Below are 15,355 nucleotides of genomic sequence, written 5' to 3'. Positions count from 1 at the left end.
TTCGCCTCACAGATGTCTGCCATGCTCCAAGAGTGCATGGGGCCCGGCTTGGAGTTCTGGCTAGTTCTCTCTGCCTGTGTCTTTCTCTGCCATTTCCCCATGAGGCTGGCAGGGTGGAGGGATAGCCTATTTCTGTCCCAAGGATGTACAAGCCCCAGAGGCTGAGGGTCTCCTGGCAGTATGTGTTGTTAAGAGGGGACCAGAGATCCAGGAGGCACACAGGCGCCGCCAGCATCATAATCCCATGTGTGTGTGTGTGTGTGTGTGTGTGTGTGTGTGTGTGTGGTGTGTGTGTGTGTGTGTGTGTGTGTGTGTGTGTTGGGTGTATGTGTGTGTGTGTGTGTGTGTGTGTGTTGGGTGTGTGTGTGTGGTGTGTGTGTGTGTGTGTGTGTGTGTGTGTTGGGTGTGTGTGTGTGGTGTGTGTGTGTGTGTTGGGTGTATGTGTGTGTGTGTGTGTGTGTGTGTGTTGGGTGTGTGTGTGTGTGTGTGTGTGTGTGTGTGTTGGGTGTATGTGTGTGTGTGTGTGTGTGTGTGTGTGTGTTGGGTGTGTGTGTGTGGTGTGTGTGTGTGTGTGTGTGTGTGTGTTGGGTGTGTGTGTGTGGTGTGTGTGTGTGTGTTGGGTGTATGTGTGTGTGTGTGTGTGTGTGTGTGTTGGGTGTGTGTGTGTGTGTGTGTGTGTGTGTGTGTGTGTGTGTTGGGTGTATGTGTGTGTGTGTGTGTGTGTGTGTGTTGGGTGTGTGTGTGTGGTGTGTGTGTGTGTGTGTGTGTGTGTGTTGGGTGTGTGTGTGTGGTGTGTGTGTGTGTGTTGGGTGTATGTGTGTGTGTGTGTGTGTGTGTGTGTGTGTTGGGTGTGTGTGTGTGGTGTGTGTGTGTGTGTTGGGTGTATGTGTGTGTGTGTGTGTGTGTGTGTGTTGGATGCTCATGGACATAGGCTGAGTCTCATCACCGTTACATGAAGGGATGTTTCAGGAAGGATGGGGACCAGAAAGCTGGTTGAGAACCCTTGTTCCCAGCGGATCCTCAGGCTTATTTTCCACAGGTTTGGACATACTAACATCCAGAAGGTCCCACTTCCTCTCTTGACTCCATGGGCCTGGGTGCTAACCCTGTACTGTGAGAAAGAGCCTTTTGGAGGTACCCTAAGCCCAATAGGGTGTGAGCGACTTATCTGAAACAGGCATCCCTAACAGCACCCAGCCTAGGCCCCGGACTCTCAAGGGCTGGAAGAAGAGTCCTCTCCCAAACAGGCCTGACTTCAGGCTCAGAATAATGCCTCAGGCCCTACCCAAGCCCAGAAGCTGTCTGGGCCTGGAACGCACACCTTACAATGTATGCAGAGTCTTCGGAGAGTAGCCCAGCCTTTGGGGTCCAGCTGACAGAGCACACTCACCCACAGACTCCCCAGCACATGGGCACTGTGTCCCGGTCCCTCGCCCAGGGTGGGTGGATGTGTACTTACTGTAGCCCATGCCTTGCAGGAAGTATTTGAAGGCCTCAGTCAGCTTCCCTGGCTGCAATAAGATGGACAGGAACGTGCTCTGATTGGCTACCTGGGGCTATGGGGAAGATGCCATCACTGCCCCCCCCCGCCCCCACAACAAGCTGGGTGATACAAAGACAGCAGGGCCATGGTCTTACCTGCGTCACCTGAGGAAGGCCACCAGAATCTGCCATCTGAAAGGGGAAGAGCAGAGCAGACTGAGGAGGCCCTCCCAATACCTGGACAGACTGTGCTATTCAAAAGCACCATCTTGCTCCCCTGCTGTCCAGCAGACCCCCTCCCTGCAGCTGAGCCACGGGGCTGGTGGGGTGGGGTGTCTCACCTTCAGGAAGGTTGTGGTGGTTGGGTCCAGTTTGGAGTTGCACTCAACCTGGGGACAAGGAGCCAGCTGCAGCCAAACCCGTGCGCCACTGCCTAGGCAGGGTCTGTGCCCAGAGCAGGGAGGGGAGGGAGGGGAGGGAGGGGAGGAGGAGGAGGGTACAAGCCCAAGGATTTCCTTCCCAGGCTCTCTCCTGCTAGGGCTTCTAAGTCCCTGGAGGCCTGAAATCCCACTCACAAATGCGAGTGGGGCAGGGACAGGACAAGGCTTGGGCAGAAGGTTCCTCTAGCAGGATGGACCAGAGGATCTGGGCAGGTGAGGGACAGCAGGGGACACGGGCCCTGCCTAGGTCAAGATGGCCGGTGCAGCCCACACTCGGCCCTTGCAACCTCCCTCAGGAGCCCCTGAAAGCTTGGTATCGTCTGAACACGCCTGGGCTGATAGGCACCCACCCTGGGACTGTGTGCTGCCAGAACTCTAACGTGAGTGGGAACAGGCACTGCCCCACCGTGGGTGCCCGGGTGGCTCCAGGGTGAGTACGGATGTCTGTGAGTCACTTCTGGGTCAAACTTTGGAAGAAGTGGGCCTTGGGCTCTAAACTGAAAGCGTGTGGAGACTGAGGTGGGCGACGCCGCGGGGGGGGGGGGGGGATAGGAGGGCCCACCGAGGCAGCATGGCCCTGGTCTTAGCTCCATCCACTCACCAGGCCCCTTCACCTGCACGGTGGGGGTGGTCAGGCCCCGGTGTGTGACCAGATGGCAGGAGAGTATCTGGGAAACCCCTCATTCAGGGCCTGCCCCCGACTCCAACCCCCCACCCCTGCTCAGGGGAGCCACACTCACCACCCCGTCCTCAGCAGGTGCATTATCTCCGACTACCAGCATCACGGGGCAACTATGAGACAAAGGATAAGGTCATCCGGCCTGGGTTTAGGGGCAAAGGCAGGGACAGGCTGGAGGGCAGGAGGCACTCACCGGAGCGTCTTGGCATTGGGCACGGTCCCAGGCCGGTTAATGTCAAGGTCTCTGCGGCTGTGGGGAAGGGGCAAAAGTAAAGGGGGCATCCCAGGGGTGGGTCCCAACACTGCCAACTGGTAAACCTGGGAGTCCCGGACTTGCTCTGCGTGCACGGGACCCTTTGGGCTATCCTTATCATGACTCCTTTCCAGAACCCCCAAGCTGTGCCAGGAATGTGCTGCGGTGTCTGTGACATTTCCGTCTTGCATACCGCTGCTGCTCCAGGACCACACATACAACCCTGACTAAATATCTGCATCTGACTCTCTTCCTCACTGAAGTCTTTTCCAGCCGGAGCTTCCTTACTAAAAGTTTACAGAAGCAGGGCTGAGCACCTAGTCCCAAAGTGGGGACCAGGGGTGCTGCCGACATTCTCTCCACCCGGCAACGGAGAAGAGCAAGAACCCAGGGACCAGAGTCCACGGCCCTGCTCCCCATCAGCTCCGAGGAGGCTGCACGCTGGGCAAGAAGCTGCCCTCTCCCAGACTTCAACAGCAGCCCCTCTACAAGCTGGGGATGGCGCTGCCCGCCCTGCCCCCTCCCACGGGGGATGGGGACCCCCACACCTGTTGTACATGTTCCAGAAGAGCTGCAGGTTGGCCTGGTTCACCACGTTCGAGATCTGCTGCCGGTAGCTCTGCACAAGTTCTGTATTGCTCACCAGCTCCTCCTGGGCGGGGGAGGAGGGGAGGGGGTACACACAGGCAGGGACTCAGGGCTCTGAGAGGGCACACGGGAGTCACCTACAGAAGATCCCTGGCCCCACTCCCAGCAGGAGTGGTCTGGAAGGCAGAGGAGGGGCCTCGGGAGTGGAAGGGCTTCCCACTGGCCACCTCAGACACGGCACAATGCCCCACGGTGCTATGGCTCGACCTGCAGCACCCGCCCGTGCCGGCTGAGCCTGTAGCCCCTGCTCCTGAGGATGCCCCACATGCCATCCGATCCGGCCCTTACCTGGCTGAAGAGATGGGAGAGTACCGTGTCTGGTAAAGTGCTGGTCAAGCCAGAGAGCTGCAGGAGGGGGGGAAAGCCAGAGTGAGGCCTGCCTCGGGTCACTGCTCTCACAGCCAGGCCACGTGGGCTCGAGGCTCACCTTGGTGGCGGCCCAGTCGATCCAGCCCTTTCCGTTGGGGTCAATGTTCATCAACACCAGCCCCTCCACCAAGTCAGGGAAAATGAGCTGCGCGGTGAGGGAAAACAGGCCATGAAACTCTTGCTTGGGGACGTCTTCAAGACACCACAGATGGGCCAACTGTGTACCCGGGTCTGTACACGGTTCCCATGCCAGGGGCCTCGCGGCTCCTCCTCTCTGCCCTAAAAGTCCTTTGATTTACGTAGAATCCATTATAGCAGCTTTTTACCCCTTTTAGTACATGGATATGTATTTGCGTTTGTACGTGTGGTTCTGGGGATAGGGACCCAGAGCCCTACCGTAACACATGCCAGGTAAGCGCTCTATCACGAAGCCATACTTCCAATGCTTTTGGTATGTTTCTGACGGTGTTGCAAAACTGAATATTAAACATCTTTTAATCTTGTAAATTTTTTACATTTCTTCATTCATTCATTCATTCATTCGTGTGTGTGTACATTCTCATATGAAGCAAGACCCTAGGGGAGTTGGTTTTCTCCTTCCACCATGTGGGTCCAGGGGATCAAATTCAGGTTGTCAGGCTTGGTGGCAAGTCCCTCTACCTGCTGAGCCAGCTTGCTGGCCCCATCTTAAAATCTTAAAACAGGTTGTTTCCTTCCTTGCTTGTTATGGCTGAAGACCCTGGGGTAGAAGTCAGGACACGGACCTCTTCAAAGCCAGCCTTGTGCTGACTGAGACAGAGGGTTTTCTGTTTGGCTGTTGGCTCTCACAGAGGGAGAACAGGTAACAGACACATACAGAGTCCTGCGGTCTGTCTGCAGGGTCTGGGGTAGTCTGCAGCCAACAAAATGGCTCAGTGTGGGGACAGAAACTGGAGGTGAGAATTCTATTTCTTTTTTAATAAATGTCTGAATCCTAAAACAGTTCCTGGCTTTAGAGACGAAGGCTTTCCTGCCTAACCTGCGATTTCTGAAATGAGGTTCTCTTTAAACCTCAGAACCTGAGTGTTAGTGCAGCATTGGGTTAAAAGACCATTTGTGTCCGGATGGTGCCTCATCCGTTGGGGACAACCTGTGCTGGTGGGCAGAGGGACAAGTTAGTCAACAACAGGAATTCGGCTTTGGAGAAGGGTAAGCAAGTAGCAGCTAACAGTCTTCTGAAGCAACGTATGGGGAAAGAACTCCCTTTTCTGATTTATGCTAATTACTCATTTATGATTTGTGTGTGTGTGTATGTGTATATGTGTGTGTGTGTGTGTGTGTGTGTGTGTGTCATGTCACAACTCTGTGGAGTCCCTCTTCTTCTTCCTCCTTTATGTGGGCTCCAGGGATCGAACTCAGGTCTCCAGGCTGGTGCAGCAAGTGCTTTACTTGCTAAACTATCTTGCCAGTCCATCTATTTTGTTTTTGTGTGATGCTAGGGATGGGACCCAGAGCCCGAGACGTGCAAGGTGAACACTATCATGGAGCCACACCCCAGCACCTCTCTTCCCTCCCTCCCTCCCTCCCTCCCTCCCTCCCTCCCTCCTTCCTTTTATTAACTTCCTTGGAGGGAAAAATGGAGAAAGGGCTTTTTCTGAGCAGAGGGGAAGGAAGAAGAGGAGGAAGAACAGGGAAAGCCCTTTGTGGCCCTGGGATCATCACCCTCTTGGTCTGGACTGCGGTTCTCTGGGAGGGTGGGGAAACTCACCGCAAACTTGGCCAGCACATAGGCTCCGGCTCCCACTCCAATGCCGATCACGTACTTGAACCTGTTGTAGAGCAGGTCACTCTATGGCTAGGATGTCATTTTCCACGAACCTCAGCCAGAGCAGGTCTCACCCTCCAGCCTCAGCCCCTAGCTGAAGCCAGGCTCGCTGCAGTGGTGTGGGCAACTCCTATCCCCCAACCCAGAGTCAGGAGCTGGCAGGGACTCACCCAAAATGCTGTACCACACTTGGAAGCATGGCAGCCAGCTGCTCCATGGAAGGGAACTGGTACCTGTAGGCAGAGCGGAAGTTCAGGACCTGGGTACGGTGAGGGCACAGGGCTGGAGTGAGTGAAGAGACTCTGGGGTACCTACCCCTGAGGAAACTGTGACGCCCCCACCTGCTGCCCGGGGGCATCCACATGGCACACCACAAAGTGTTTGGTGATCTCCTGCATGTCCTCAAAGTTGAAGAAGGTGTTGAAGCACAGCTTGTCTGCAAAGACACAGCTCTTAGTGGGCAATAATAAAGGACGGGCATGAAAGATGTCAGGGGTCGGAGGACTTCAGAGCCCAGTGGGGAATCCCAGGCCAGAGGCTAAGCCACAGTGGGGAGGGGGGACTGGGATCTGCAGGGTGGTGCATGGAGGGGAGGAGTCCTCACTTGCATGGCCGTTGAAGGCCAGGCAGGGTGGATCAGGGCATAGTTGCACTTACGATTGAGGCCCACGTCATGGTAGGTGAGGATGGCTGGGCGGTTCCCTTTAGGAGAGCCCCGGATTACCACATGCAGAAGGCCATAAGGCGTCTCGATGTCATGTTCCTAGAGGGGACAGATGGCATTGGAAACACTGGTTCTTTGTTGTTGTTGTTGTTGTTGTTTTCGAGACAGGGTTTCTCTGCGTAGTTTTTGGTGCCTGTCCTGGATCTCGCTCTGTAGACCAGGCTGACCTCGAACTCACAGAGACCCGTCTGGCTCTGCTTCTCGAGTGCTGTGATTAAAGGCGTGCGCCGCCGCCGCCGCCACCACCACCCGGCTGGAACCTCTGGTTCTTAAGGAATGAGGTGATAGAGCCCCTAGCCAAGGTGTCTATCCCCTTAAGTCACCCCACAGGGGACAGGTGGAGCCTCCTCCTCAGAGACGCTCAGCACAGGGACATCCCGATTCCCTCTACAAACCAGCCTGCACTGCCCTGCCCCCGCTCCACATCCAGCCCACCATAGGGTCCTGGGAGGTCAGCTTTCTCCATTTCACACAGCCCTCCCAAGAGGGCTCTGCCTCCCCAGCCCAAGCTCCTCCTCCATTACCAACCAAGGTGTTCCCTCTTCCTGCAGAATGGCCTCTGCCACCCCACCTAGAATCCACAGCAAATGTTTCTACGTCAGCTACATCCTGCTCCCAATCTACACATCTGTCCCCATTCCTGCTCCCTCAAATTCCCTGCCCTGTGGTACACATCTCCACGGCCTTCTTCAGGCAGAACTGGGCTAGCCATGCTTGCCTCCAAGGTCTTCTGCAGTCCCTATTCCCAGGTCCCACACCTTGGTCCCTTGGATTTGCTGCTCAGGCCTTCAGGGGGACCTGGTTCTATGTGACTCCGAGCAGGACAGACAGCTTCTCAAATCATCCACAGAGGCTTTGTGGGAGCTACAGTATGTAGACATGGCCCAGAGAAGGGAGCTGTTGCTGCTGGCACCCCGAACCTTGAAGGGATACCCTGTTGATTGGCCTCTTTGCAAACAGTCATTCCTGGGCTCTCAATGAGGAAATCCAACACACTGGTCAGAGTTGAACATACCCTGCCCTCTACCACAGGGGTTCTGATACCACTGCCAGTAGCCAAGAGATGGAGCTGGTGTTACGGTCCCCAACAGGAGAGAAACAGCAAGTGACTGAGCACTGTGTATCGAGCTTCCTATCTGCCACTCAAGACAGAGGGAATCTAGCCAGGGACACTGGTTTCCCAAAAGGGAGATGTGCATGACAAAGCCAGTTTCCCACAGACTGGCTTTTTTGGGTGTGGTATCAGAGGGTCTACTGTTCAGACTGGTCTTCAGAAGGAAATGTGGTGATAAGCCCATGACCATAGGCTGTACTCTGGAGTCACACTCTGCTGGGAGGCCTGAGTCTCGTCCTGTGGTCCTCAGTTAGGCCCAAGCCCAACATAGCCTTCCAGGGCTGTCCTCCCTCAGGACCCATTTGACCAAGAAAAGCTTCCTGCTCACTGGTGCTTGACACGTGACATCTCATTTATTCCTCACTGGACCCCAGCCCTCTACAGCTTGCTCTCCAGGAAGACACAGGCCCAGAAAGGATAACTGACTTGCCCAAGGTCAAGCCCAGGGCTGACAAGATGCCAGCTCAGGGCTGTGGCCTGGCACCAAGCATTTTCTGAGGGGGAGACTGAGGTCCGCCCAAGGGGCCTACCTTGTAAGCAGGCTGTCCCCCACCCCAGCCAGCTGCTTTTCTCCTCTGGGGTCCCTGCTACGGTCACTCCACTGTTCTCTCAGCTCTAGAGGAAGGGATGGAGCGTGAGGTGCACAGTGTAAAAACACCACACAGCCAGCAAAGGGGCAGTTCTCTGCTGCGGTGGGTCCGATCTTGCTCTGCAAGGACACAGGGACCTAGGAATTCTCCAAAATCGGCCCCTTGGGGTGTGTGAGGGGTATCTGCCCTCTGCTACCAAGGTAGTCTGCACAGCCCTTCCCAACCCTGACGTGGCTGCCCAAGTCCCTATCTCCGGGCAGATACCATCAGTCACAGCATTGGCCTTGTGAAGGAAGGTTCAGTTCCCAGGTGGGGAAGTGCTGGCTTTGATCAGATCATGGGGCTGGCTCTAAGGGAGTGATGCTAACCAAATTTCTTGTCCTGGGGTATAGTGACCTTGACTGAATGCTCCCACCAACTTCTTTACTACTTCATTCTCCTCAACCCTGGGCCAAGAACTCAGACCCAGGTTGTCTGACAGAAGCTGAGCATCCCCACCCCTCAGGGTGCTGACTAGAGTGAGGGAAACATGCCTCAGGGGGCGCCGCCCAGCAGACTGTCAGCCCCTCAGTTCCCAGGGTAGAGTGTTCCCATTGGCTCTCAGTGACGTCAGAGCCCAGCCCCCCTCCCACCTCCAGGTGGGCGCTAGAGGGATGCATTGCGGCAGGCGGCAAGGGAGCGGGCTTTGAGGTCCCCTCTCGGTCTGGTCTGTCTCCCCTCACCAGTGACCTTGAGGGCTGGGGAGAAGAGGGACAGAACAGGGCTGTGACACACCACGGGCAGCGGATGTGGTGGGATTTGTTTTCAGCGGCTTCCTGGGTAATTCAGGAGACAAGGTCTGCACGGGAGGGCGGAGGCTGATTTAGGACCAGGCAGGAAAGGAGAATGAGTGACCGGGGCATGGAACGCGTGCGTGCGGGGTAAACCTGCCCTCGCATCTCCCTCCTTGAAGAAGAGCACAGGGCTTGGGTAGCTGTTGCTCCTCCCCCACGGCAAGAGGAGGTGTCCTGAGGCTCCACGCCCTGCCAGCTCAGGGCTCCCGTCTTGTCTCCCCCTACCCTGTAAAATAAAGCAGAGCAGCCTCCCCCTGACTCTTCTGCGATACTCCTGCCCGAAAACCCAGACTCCCACTCCTCTGCCTGGCACTGCGGTGCACCGGGGACACACCGCCATGGAGACATGACGCCCTGCTGCAGCTACCCGGCATCAAGGCAATCCCCCACAGCCCAGACCCTGCAGGTACAAACCTAACAGACGCTAGGAACAGGCCAGAGGCTCACAGAACACACACCAAGCTGAAGGGACCCCAGGAGTTCACACAGGAGGCAGAGAACACAAGCCAGCAAACAGAGGTCAGTGCGCCCACTGCATTTCCCAGGCATCATCCTTCTTACCCCGCCCTCCATCCAGGGCCCGAATAGACCAGGAAGACAGGCATCCGGGCAGAGCTGTCACCAGTCAGGGCAGGAGGACACCTTGTCCTCTGTAGGTCACAAGGATGCCCCATCCTCCCTGCCCATCCCGCAGCCCCCCAGGACCCTCACTCACCCCATCCCAGCACTCCGGCATCTTGCCGAGGAAGGGAGTTCGCTGAACCGGAAAGGGCAGACAAAACCTGAGTCACTCGGTCTGGAGGGAGGGGGCAGCCTAGGTGGAAGACTTCGGCTCTGTGATGGGGCACAGCTCCCAGTGATTTTATACACAGATCCCGGCCCTGCCCAGGCTGGTCCCTCCTCCCTGAAGGGTTTCTGAGCAGCTACTTGTTCACTCCGAGTCCTTGCTCCCACATTGGCTGTTAGGAGACAAGCCTGGCTCCTATTGGCTTCTGAGAGCCTCGCTCACTCTGCCTTGCTTCGGCCCCTCCCGCCCCAGCGACCCAACACCCCCGATGGTCCCTAGCCCCTGCAGCTCAAGGGTGCTTGACACCCAGGCACCTTCCATCGGGTACAGCTGTATGTGGCTTCTGGGAAGCATCCGCTAGGGCCTCACAGGTGCATCATGCATACAGACGCATACAGACGCATCTCACGGATGTGCATACCAATGCAGGGTGGCCTGAAAAGCTGGACTTGCAGCACTTGGACCCATCCCCTGGGATCATGGAGGTCCTGAGAGACCCAGTATCTGGATGGTCTGACTCCCAGGCCCAGCCATCCCAGCGAGATGACAGCCTAGGTCACATCACCTTGAGGACAGCTACTGGTTGAGGAGGAGGACATCACTGATTTGGGGAGCACCTAGGTTTACCCATTGCTTCAGGGTCTGCCACTGGGTGTCTCTCCCCTTGGGTATCTCCCACCCTACCCGCGCAGACACCCAGGACTGACCCACAGCCCTGAGAGTGTGGAGTTTAGGGGTCTGGTTTCGGGGTGCTGGGCAGGAGCAGAGGAGCAATAGAAAAGGCCTGGTCCTCCCTGACCTCACATTCCTGCAAGAGGATAAAGCAACCAGAGGAGGAGGAGCAGAGGTGGGGGGGGGGGGGCCGACATGCTTGCATCCCACACAAGCATTCAGCCCAAGCCCTGTCCTCTGAAGCCAGTCGGTATGAAGTCCAGCTCCTGGGTCTCCGGAGGACACACATCAGGCTGCCTGCTTTATCCATCAGTGCAGGGAGGCTCAGGGTGACAAGCTGGTCCTCGACCCTATGGGCCTGTCCTACTACAGAGGCACACAGATGGGGTACACAGACGAGCAGGAAGCCAAGGAGAGCAGGGGAGAAGAAGTAGGCCAGGGAGGTGACAGAGAAGGAGCCCCAGGGCTGAGAGAAGAAAAGTAACAGGGCACATGGTGGGGGCTGGGTACCTGTGCCCCCATTCCGTCTCCTTGGAAGAGGAAAGCACTGCTGGTCTGTGCTGATGCCCTGCACCCTGGAGGGTCCCAGGGGAGGGTGGCCAGCTCCCCACCCAGGTGCCTGGTGACCTGCTTTGCATCAGTGACGTGCACCCTTCCTAGGAACAGCCTCTGTCTTGGGTACCGATAGCTTTCCCCGTGCCACCTCTGACCAGGCCACCCCCAAACAGAGACATGGAACAGTGGCCCAGCCAGCCCTCCTGTCCTGGTCTGCCCCTAAAGTCTTCTCATGGGTCTCTCCAGGAAGCAGGAAGGTCCTGCCGCCGATTCCCGATTCCCGCTCCCTGCGGACCCTGACCAACCACTCCCTGACTAGCTACGGAGGGGTGGCCCTCTCCCTGGCTCCCAAGAGCGATGCTGACCCAACGCTGACCCCTTCCAAGCTACCAGTTTCTGCTCAGCTCGCTGGCTACAAACCCACAGACCAAGGCCGGGTCTGCTCGACCAGCTCTCTACGGAGTCCTGGGGCCACGTTTTTAATCCTCTGCTTCTGAGACACAGAAGCCTGAGAGAAAGTCGAGGAGCCCGAGGCCCAGGAGTCAGGTGGTTTTCTCACTCAGGTAAGGGCCAGCGGGACTTCTCTGCTGCTCAGCATTCTAGGCCCGGGGTATGCCCATCGAGGAGAGCAGACACTTACATTAGAAGGTCCCCGCATGCCAGACCCTACCTAAGTGCTTTACACATTCTCTCACTCAGTACCCACTTTTCAGACATGTGGTAAGCTGCCCTACCTCACAGGGCTAGAAGCCAGGCGGTCTGCTGTGCCTGTGTGCTATGGTTGGCTGTGCCTCGTCACGGTCACAGGGGGGAGGGGGGGAAGATGTCCGAACACTGGGCCTCCGGACACCATCCCCTCACAGGCACTGAAGCTTCACCACTTGCTTCCCTATATAGAACGAGCAGGCTGGGAGCGGCGTGGGGCAGGGTGGAGGGTTGGCTGGAGCAGTCTGAGAGTAGCGTGTGTGTGTGTGTGTGTGTGTGTGTGTGTGTGTGTGTGTGTGTGTGTGTGTGTTGGGGGTAGACATAGACGGACCCAGACTAGAACAGGTTGAGAGCAGCATGGGGGGGCGGTGGACACGAATGGACCTAGATGGGATCTCTTGTACTTCCTGGTTTCTCTGTCTCGCTTCTTTCTCCTGCAGCTGACCCCGCAAAGCCAGAGACAGCCTGCCACTGTGGAGCTGGGGATGAAGGCGGCTCCCCAGCTGTGGCCCAGATACCAGCCATCTTTGTGGGTGTTTTTCTTTAAAAAAGAAAACCCAAACCAAACCGGCCTCTATGTAGTATTCCCAGGGTGACAGGAAGGCGATGCCCTTCACCAAGCAAAGGGTGTTGAGAACCAGGGTCCCACCATGCACAGTGGCCCTAGGCTTGTCTACTAACCCCCCCCACACACACACACACCCACACACTCATTTGTAACACAGAACAGAGATTTCCATGCCTGGGCCTGTCATGCTCGGATTTCTGGCTGTCCCTTCTGAACAGGCTGGTCCACCTCACAGCCACATCCCTCCCATTCCTTCTCAGGGACTCCGATTGGCCCCACCTGCAGAGTCCTGTGCTTTCCTTTCAGCTGAGGCCCGTGACCTCAGGGGGTATGGCCATGGGCACATGGTCTGCCTATAGCCTCCCTTCATGTCCTTGAAAAGGCACATGACCGAGGGACCAGCGCAGGCCCAGCTCCTCATTCTCATTGGCTAGCTGCTTCAGGGGGAGGAGCCATCAGGGAGCCCCACCTCCTGTATCCAGACTACAAGACTGTTCCATACAGGCTGACCCAAGGAGAGGTCAGGTGGAGAAAAGAAAGTGGTCTGGGGGTGACTTCCATCCAGCAGCGGGGGAGGAGGGCCCGAATTGGTTTGTCATATCTGGACGGCCAGTGGAGTCTGGGAACCCTATAAACCTATTTCCCGCTCCATTCTGTGCCGCTGTTAGACGCACACCTGGAAATAAACAGTTTCGAGGGGACTCAGAGGGCAGAAACGGCTGGCCAGGTGAGCAAAAATCATCATGTGAAGGAATATAACAAAGAGCAAGTTCCGTTCTCATGGTACCTTCGGCATCTAACTAAAGAGGACATGGTTGTCCAGGCAACAGCTGCTATGGAAACCGGAGTTATTTCACAGCCAGCCTAGCTTCCACTGGAGGGAAATGCTGATTCAGGTGACAGCATCTCTCGCTCCCTTCTGCACACTCACTGCCTGAGGCCTCTGCTTCTTCCCCAGCTGTCCTGTTCACAAAGGGTCCAGCCCCCTACCCCACCCCCACACTGGGCAGGGGGGGAGCGGCTACAGCAGGAAGCAGGTGGAGGTGGTGTGAGCAGTGGGGGCTGTGAGCAGTCGGGGTGGTCATCACACCATGAGGTGGCCTGTCCCCGCCACCATGGACATGCAGACAGGCTGACTCTCCTCTGAGACCCAGCCCAGTAGGAATGAGGTCCACACAGATCCGGGTCCCACATTTGGAGAGGCGGAGCCTTCACCTACCTTCCAGTCCGTGTCCACAACTGAGAGGATTGTGTCAGGGTTGTCCTAAGGAGAGCAAACAAAGGGGACACGTTAGCCCAGCCCCCAGGGCTCTGCCCGGGGGAGACTGGTCTTCTGACTCCCAGTCATGTTCATGCTAACACAGTGGCTCACGAGCTTACCCAGTGCTGGGGGTCAGGGTATGAACAGTGCAAGGATGTCTATCTTGTAGGGTGTCAGGGAGACTGGGGACTGCTCCAGGGGCAGAATGCACCAGGATCTCTGCCTGAGTGCCCGCTTTGGATCGCTGCACACAAGGGCAGAGGATGATGAAGGAGCCGAGAGGCGCCATGATTGTCACCCCCAGGGCAGGGAGGGTAGCTGAGGCCTGTTCAGTGTCCTGACCTATGCACATTAGGGATTGTCAAGGCCCATCTGACTCTCTCAAACTTCTTGGGTCTATGTGAAGCTGGCAGTAGCATCTTCCAACAGTGCCTGTCCTGCCTCTGGACTCCAGATGCCATGACAGGGGGACCCTATCAGGCCACATAGAGCCTGGACTAGAGTGGGCTCCCAGACACAGGCCAATTTGGACGGACAATCTGACATCACAAAGGAGGGGCATGTGGCTCAGAAGACACCCATAGCTGGGCATGGTAGCAAGTGCCAGTAGTTCAGCACTCAGGAGGTCGGGAGTTCAAAGTCAGCCTCAGCTATGTAGTGAGACCTACTGATTCTTCCAAAGCCAAGGGGAGCTAGGGAAGGAGGGTGGCCACTTCTGGAATCCCTTAGGAAGGGGGCTGCTGGCAGAAAGGGGAAGGGCTGGTCACTGAGGGAGCTTTTCACCAAAGTGCCTTCAGTGAGAGCGATGAAAAGCAAGTGTGGGAAGGTAATTACCTCAGGGAAGGAGGGAGGTAGTTCTGTTAAAGAACACAGTCTGACAGAAAGGATGAGGCAGATAATGGTAGGGTGTGCTTATATATGCTCTCGGGAAGTTAGGGGCCCAGGAAATAGGCGCGTGGGAGAGATGGGATCCACAAGCCAAGATACGGCAGAAAAATGAGCCAATAGGAATCCCTGGGAACCACAGGAGGTGTCTGAGGTCAGAGCAAAGGGCAGGAGAGGGTCTGGACGAACAGAGAAGCCCAGGAGGGGCAGGGAGGCCCAGGAGGTGCAGAGAGGGGGCAGCCAGTGTCCCATAGAACCTGGGACTCCCCAGACCCTGCAGTCTTCAGGAAAAGCCAGTCTTAAGTGGCTTATGGAGGTGGAAAGGCACATATAATATAGTCATCCCCCTGCCTCTGCATTGGTTCCAGAACCTTCTGTAGGTACCAAACTCCAATTCTCTAAGATGGCATTATATCTGCCCAGAACCCACGATTCTCCTCTCATACAATTTAAATCAGCTTTAGATTTCCTATAACACCCTTCCTAGAATATATGCGTATGTCATGGAAATGGTTGCTATACTCTGCTGTTAAGGGAATAGGACAAGAAAAATGCATGTACAGATGATTTTTCTACGGCTACTTCTGTCTAACTGAAGGCCTGGGTGTGGACACCACGGATACGGAGGGCCTGAGGTATTCACTGCTCTCTGGATACAAAAGTGTGCACCTGGCAAACTACAGCCATTCAGAAACTGAAGCGGTCAGGCAGGCACTGCCCTCAGGATGCTGAGAACTCGCCAGCATCACGGCCTGAGAAAGGGCAGCTACGGAGGACAAACGTGCAGCCAGCCGACACCGCAAGGACTTCACTGGGAGTCACGAGGAGGCTACACTGGGCTTTTTTTTTTTTTTTTAATACCCCTTTGGAAAAAGCAGAAGCAGAGGTGACCAGGTATCCAGCAAGAGCCTCTTGCTGACTCAGGATCGAGGCTCTGCGTGAGTCTGAAACACAGATCCCAAACGCCGGAGTGGCAAACTATGGCC

At 56.3% G+C, this 15,355-nt stretch overlaps 1 protein-coding gene across 3 annotated transcripts in view; it reads right to left on the bottom strand.

The window, feature by feature from the left end:
* The window catches only part of Ndrg4 (NDRG family member 4), a 36,105-nt gene that overhangs the window by 2,096 nt on the left and 18,654 nt on the right, over positions 1–15,355 (bottom strand). For 2 of the 3 annotated variants that reach the window (XM_059264620.1, XM_059264622.1), the window contains exons 1-13: positions 9,652–9,761; positions 6,333–6,438; positions 5,991–6,111; positions 5,846–5,908; positions 5,619–5,679; positions 3,930–4,016; positions 3,791–3,847; positions 3,403–3,506; positions 2,795–2,851; positions 2,663–2,714; positions 1,824–1,871; positions 1,639–1,674; positions 1,460–1,511 (exon numbers count right to left, since the gene is read on the bottom strand). In XM_059264620.1, coding sequence (XP_059120603.1) covers positions 1,460–1,511; positions 1,639–1,674; positions 1,824–1,871; positions 2,663–2,714; positions 2,795–2,851; positions 3,403–3,506; positions 3,791–3,847; positions 3,930–4,016; positions 5,619–5,679; positions 5,846–5,908; positions 5,991–6,111; positions 6,333–6,438; positions 9,652–9,672 — 865 coding nt within the window. In that variant the 5' untranslated portion in view covers positions 9,673–9,761. Of the gene's footprint in view, positions 1–1,459; positions 1,512–1,638; positions 1,675–1,823; positions 1,872–2,662; positions 2,715–2,794; positions 2,852–3,402; positions 3,507–3,790; positions 3,848–3,929; positions 4,017–5,618; positions 5,680–5,845; positions 5,909–5,990; positions 6,112–6,332; positions 6,439–9,651; positions 9,762–13,442; positions 13,488–15,355 lie in introns of those variants that run through there. The other variant, XM_059264619.1, reaches the window with a different exon arrangement.

This window comes from Peromyscus eremicus, chromosome 5, assembly GCF_949786415.1.
Source record: "Peromyscus eremicus chromosome 5, PerEre_H2_v1, whole genome shotgun sequence".
Classification (NCBI taxonomy): Eukaryota; Metazoa; Chordata; class Mammalia; order Rodentia; family Cricetidae; genus Peromyscus; species Peromyscus eremicus.
The sequence above is the reverse complement of the archived record's forward strand: the minus strand, read 5'-3'. Positions and strand labels throughout refer to the sequence as shown.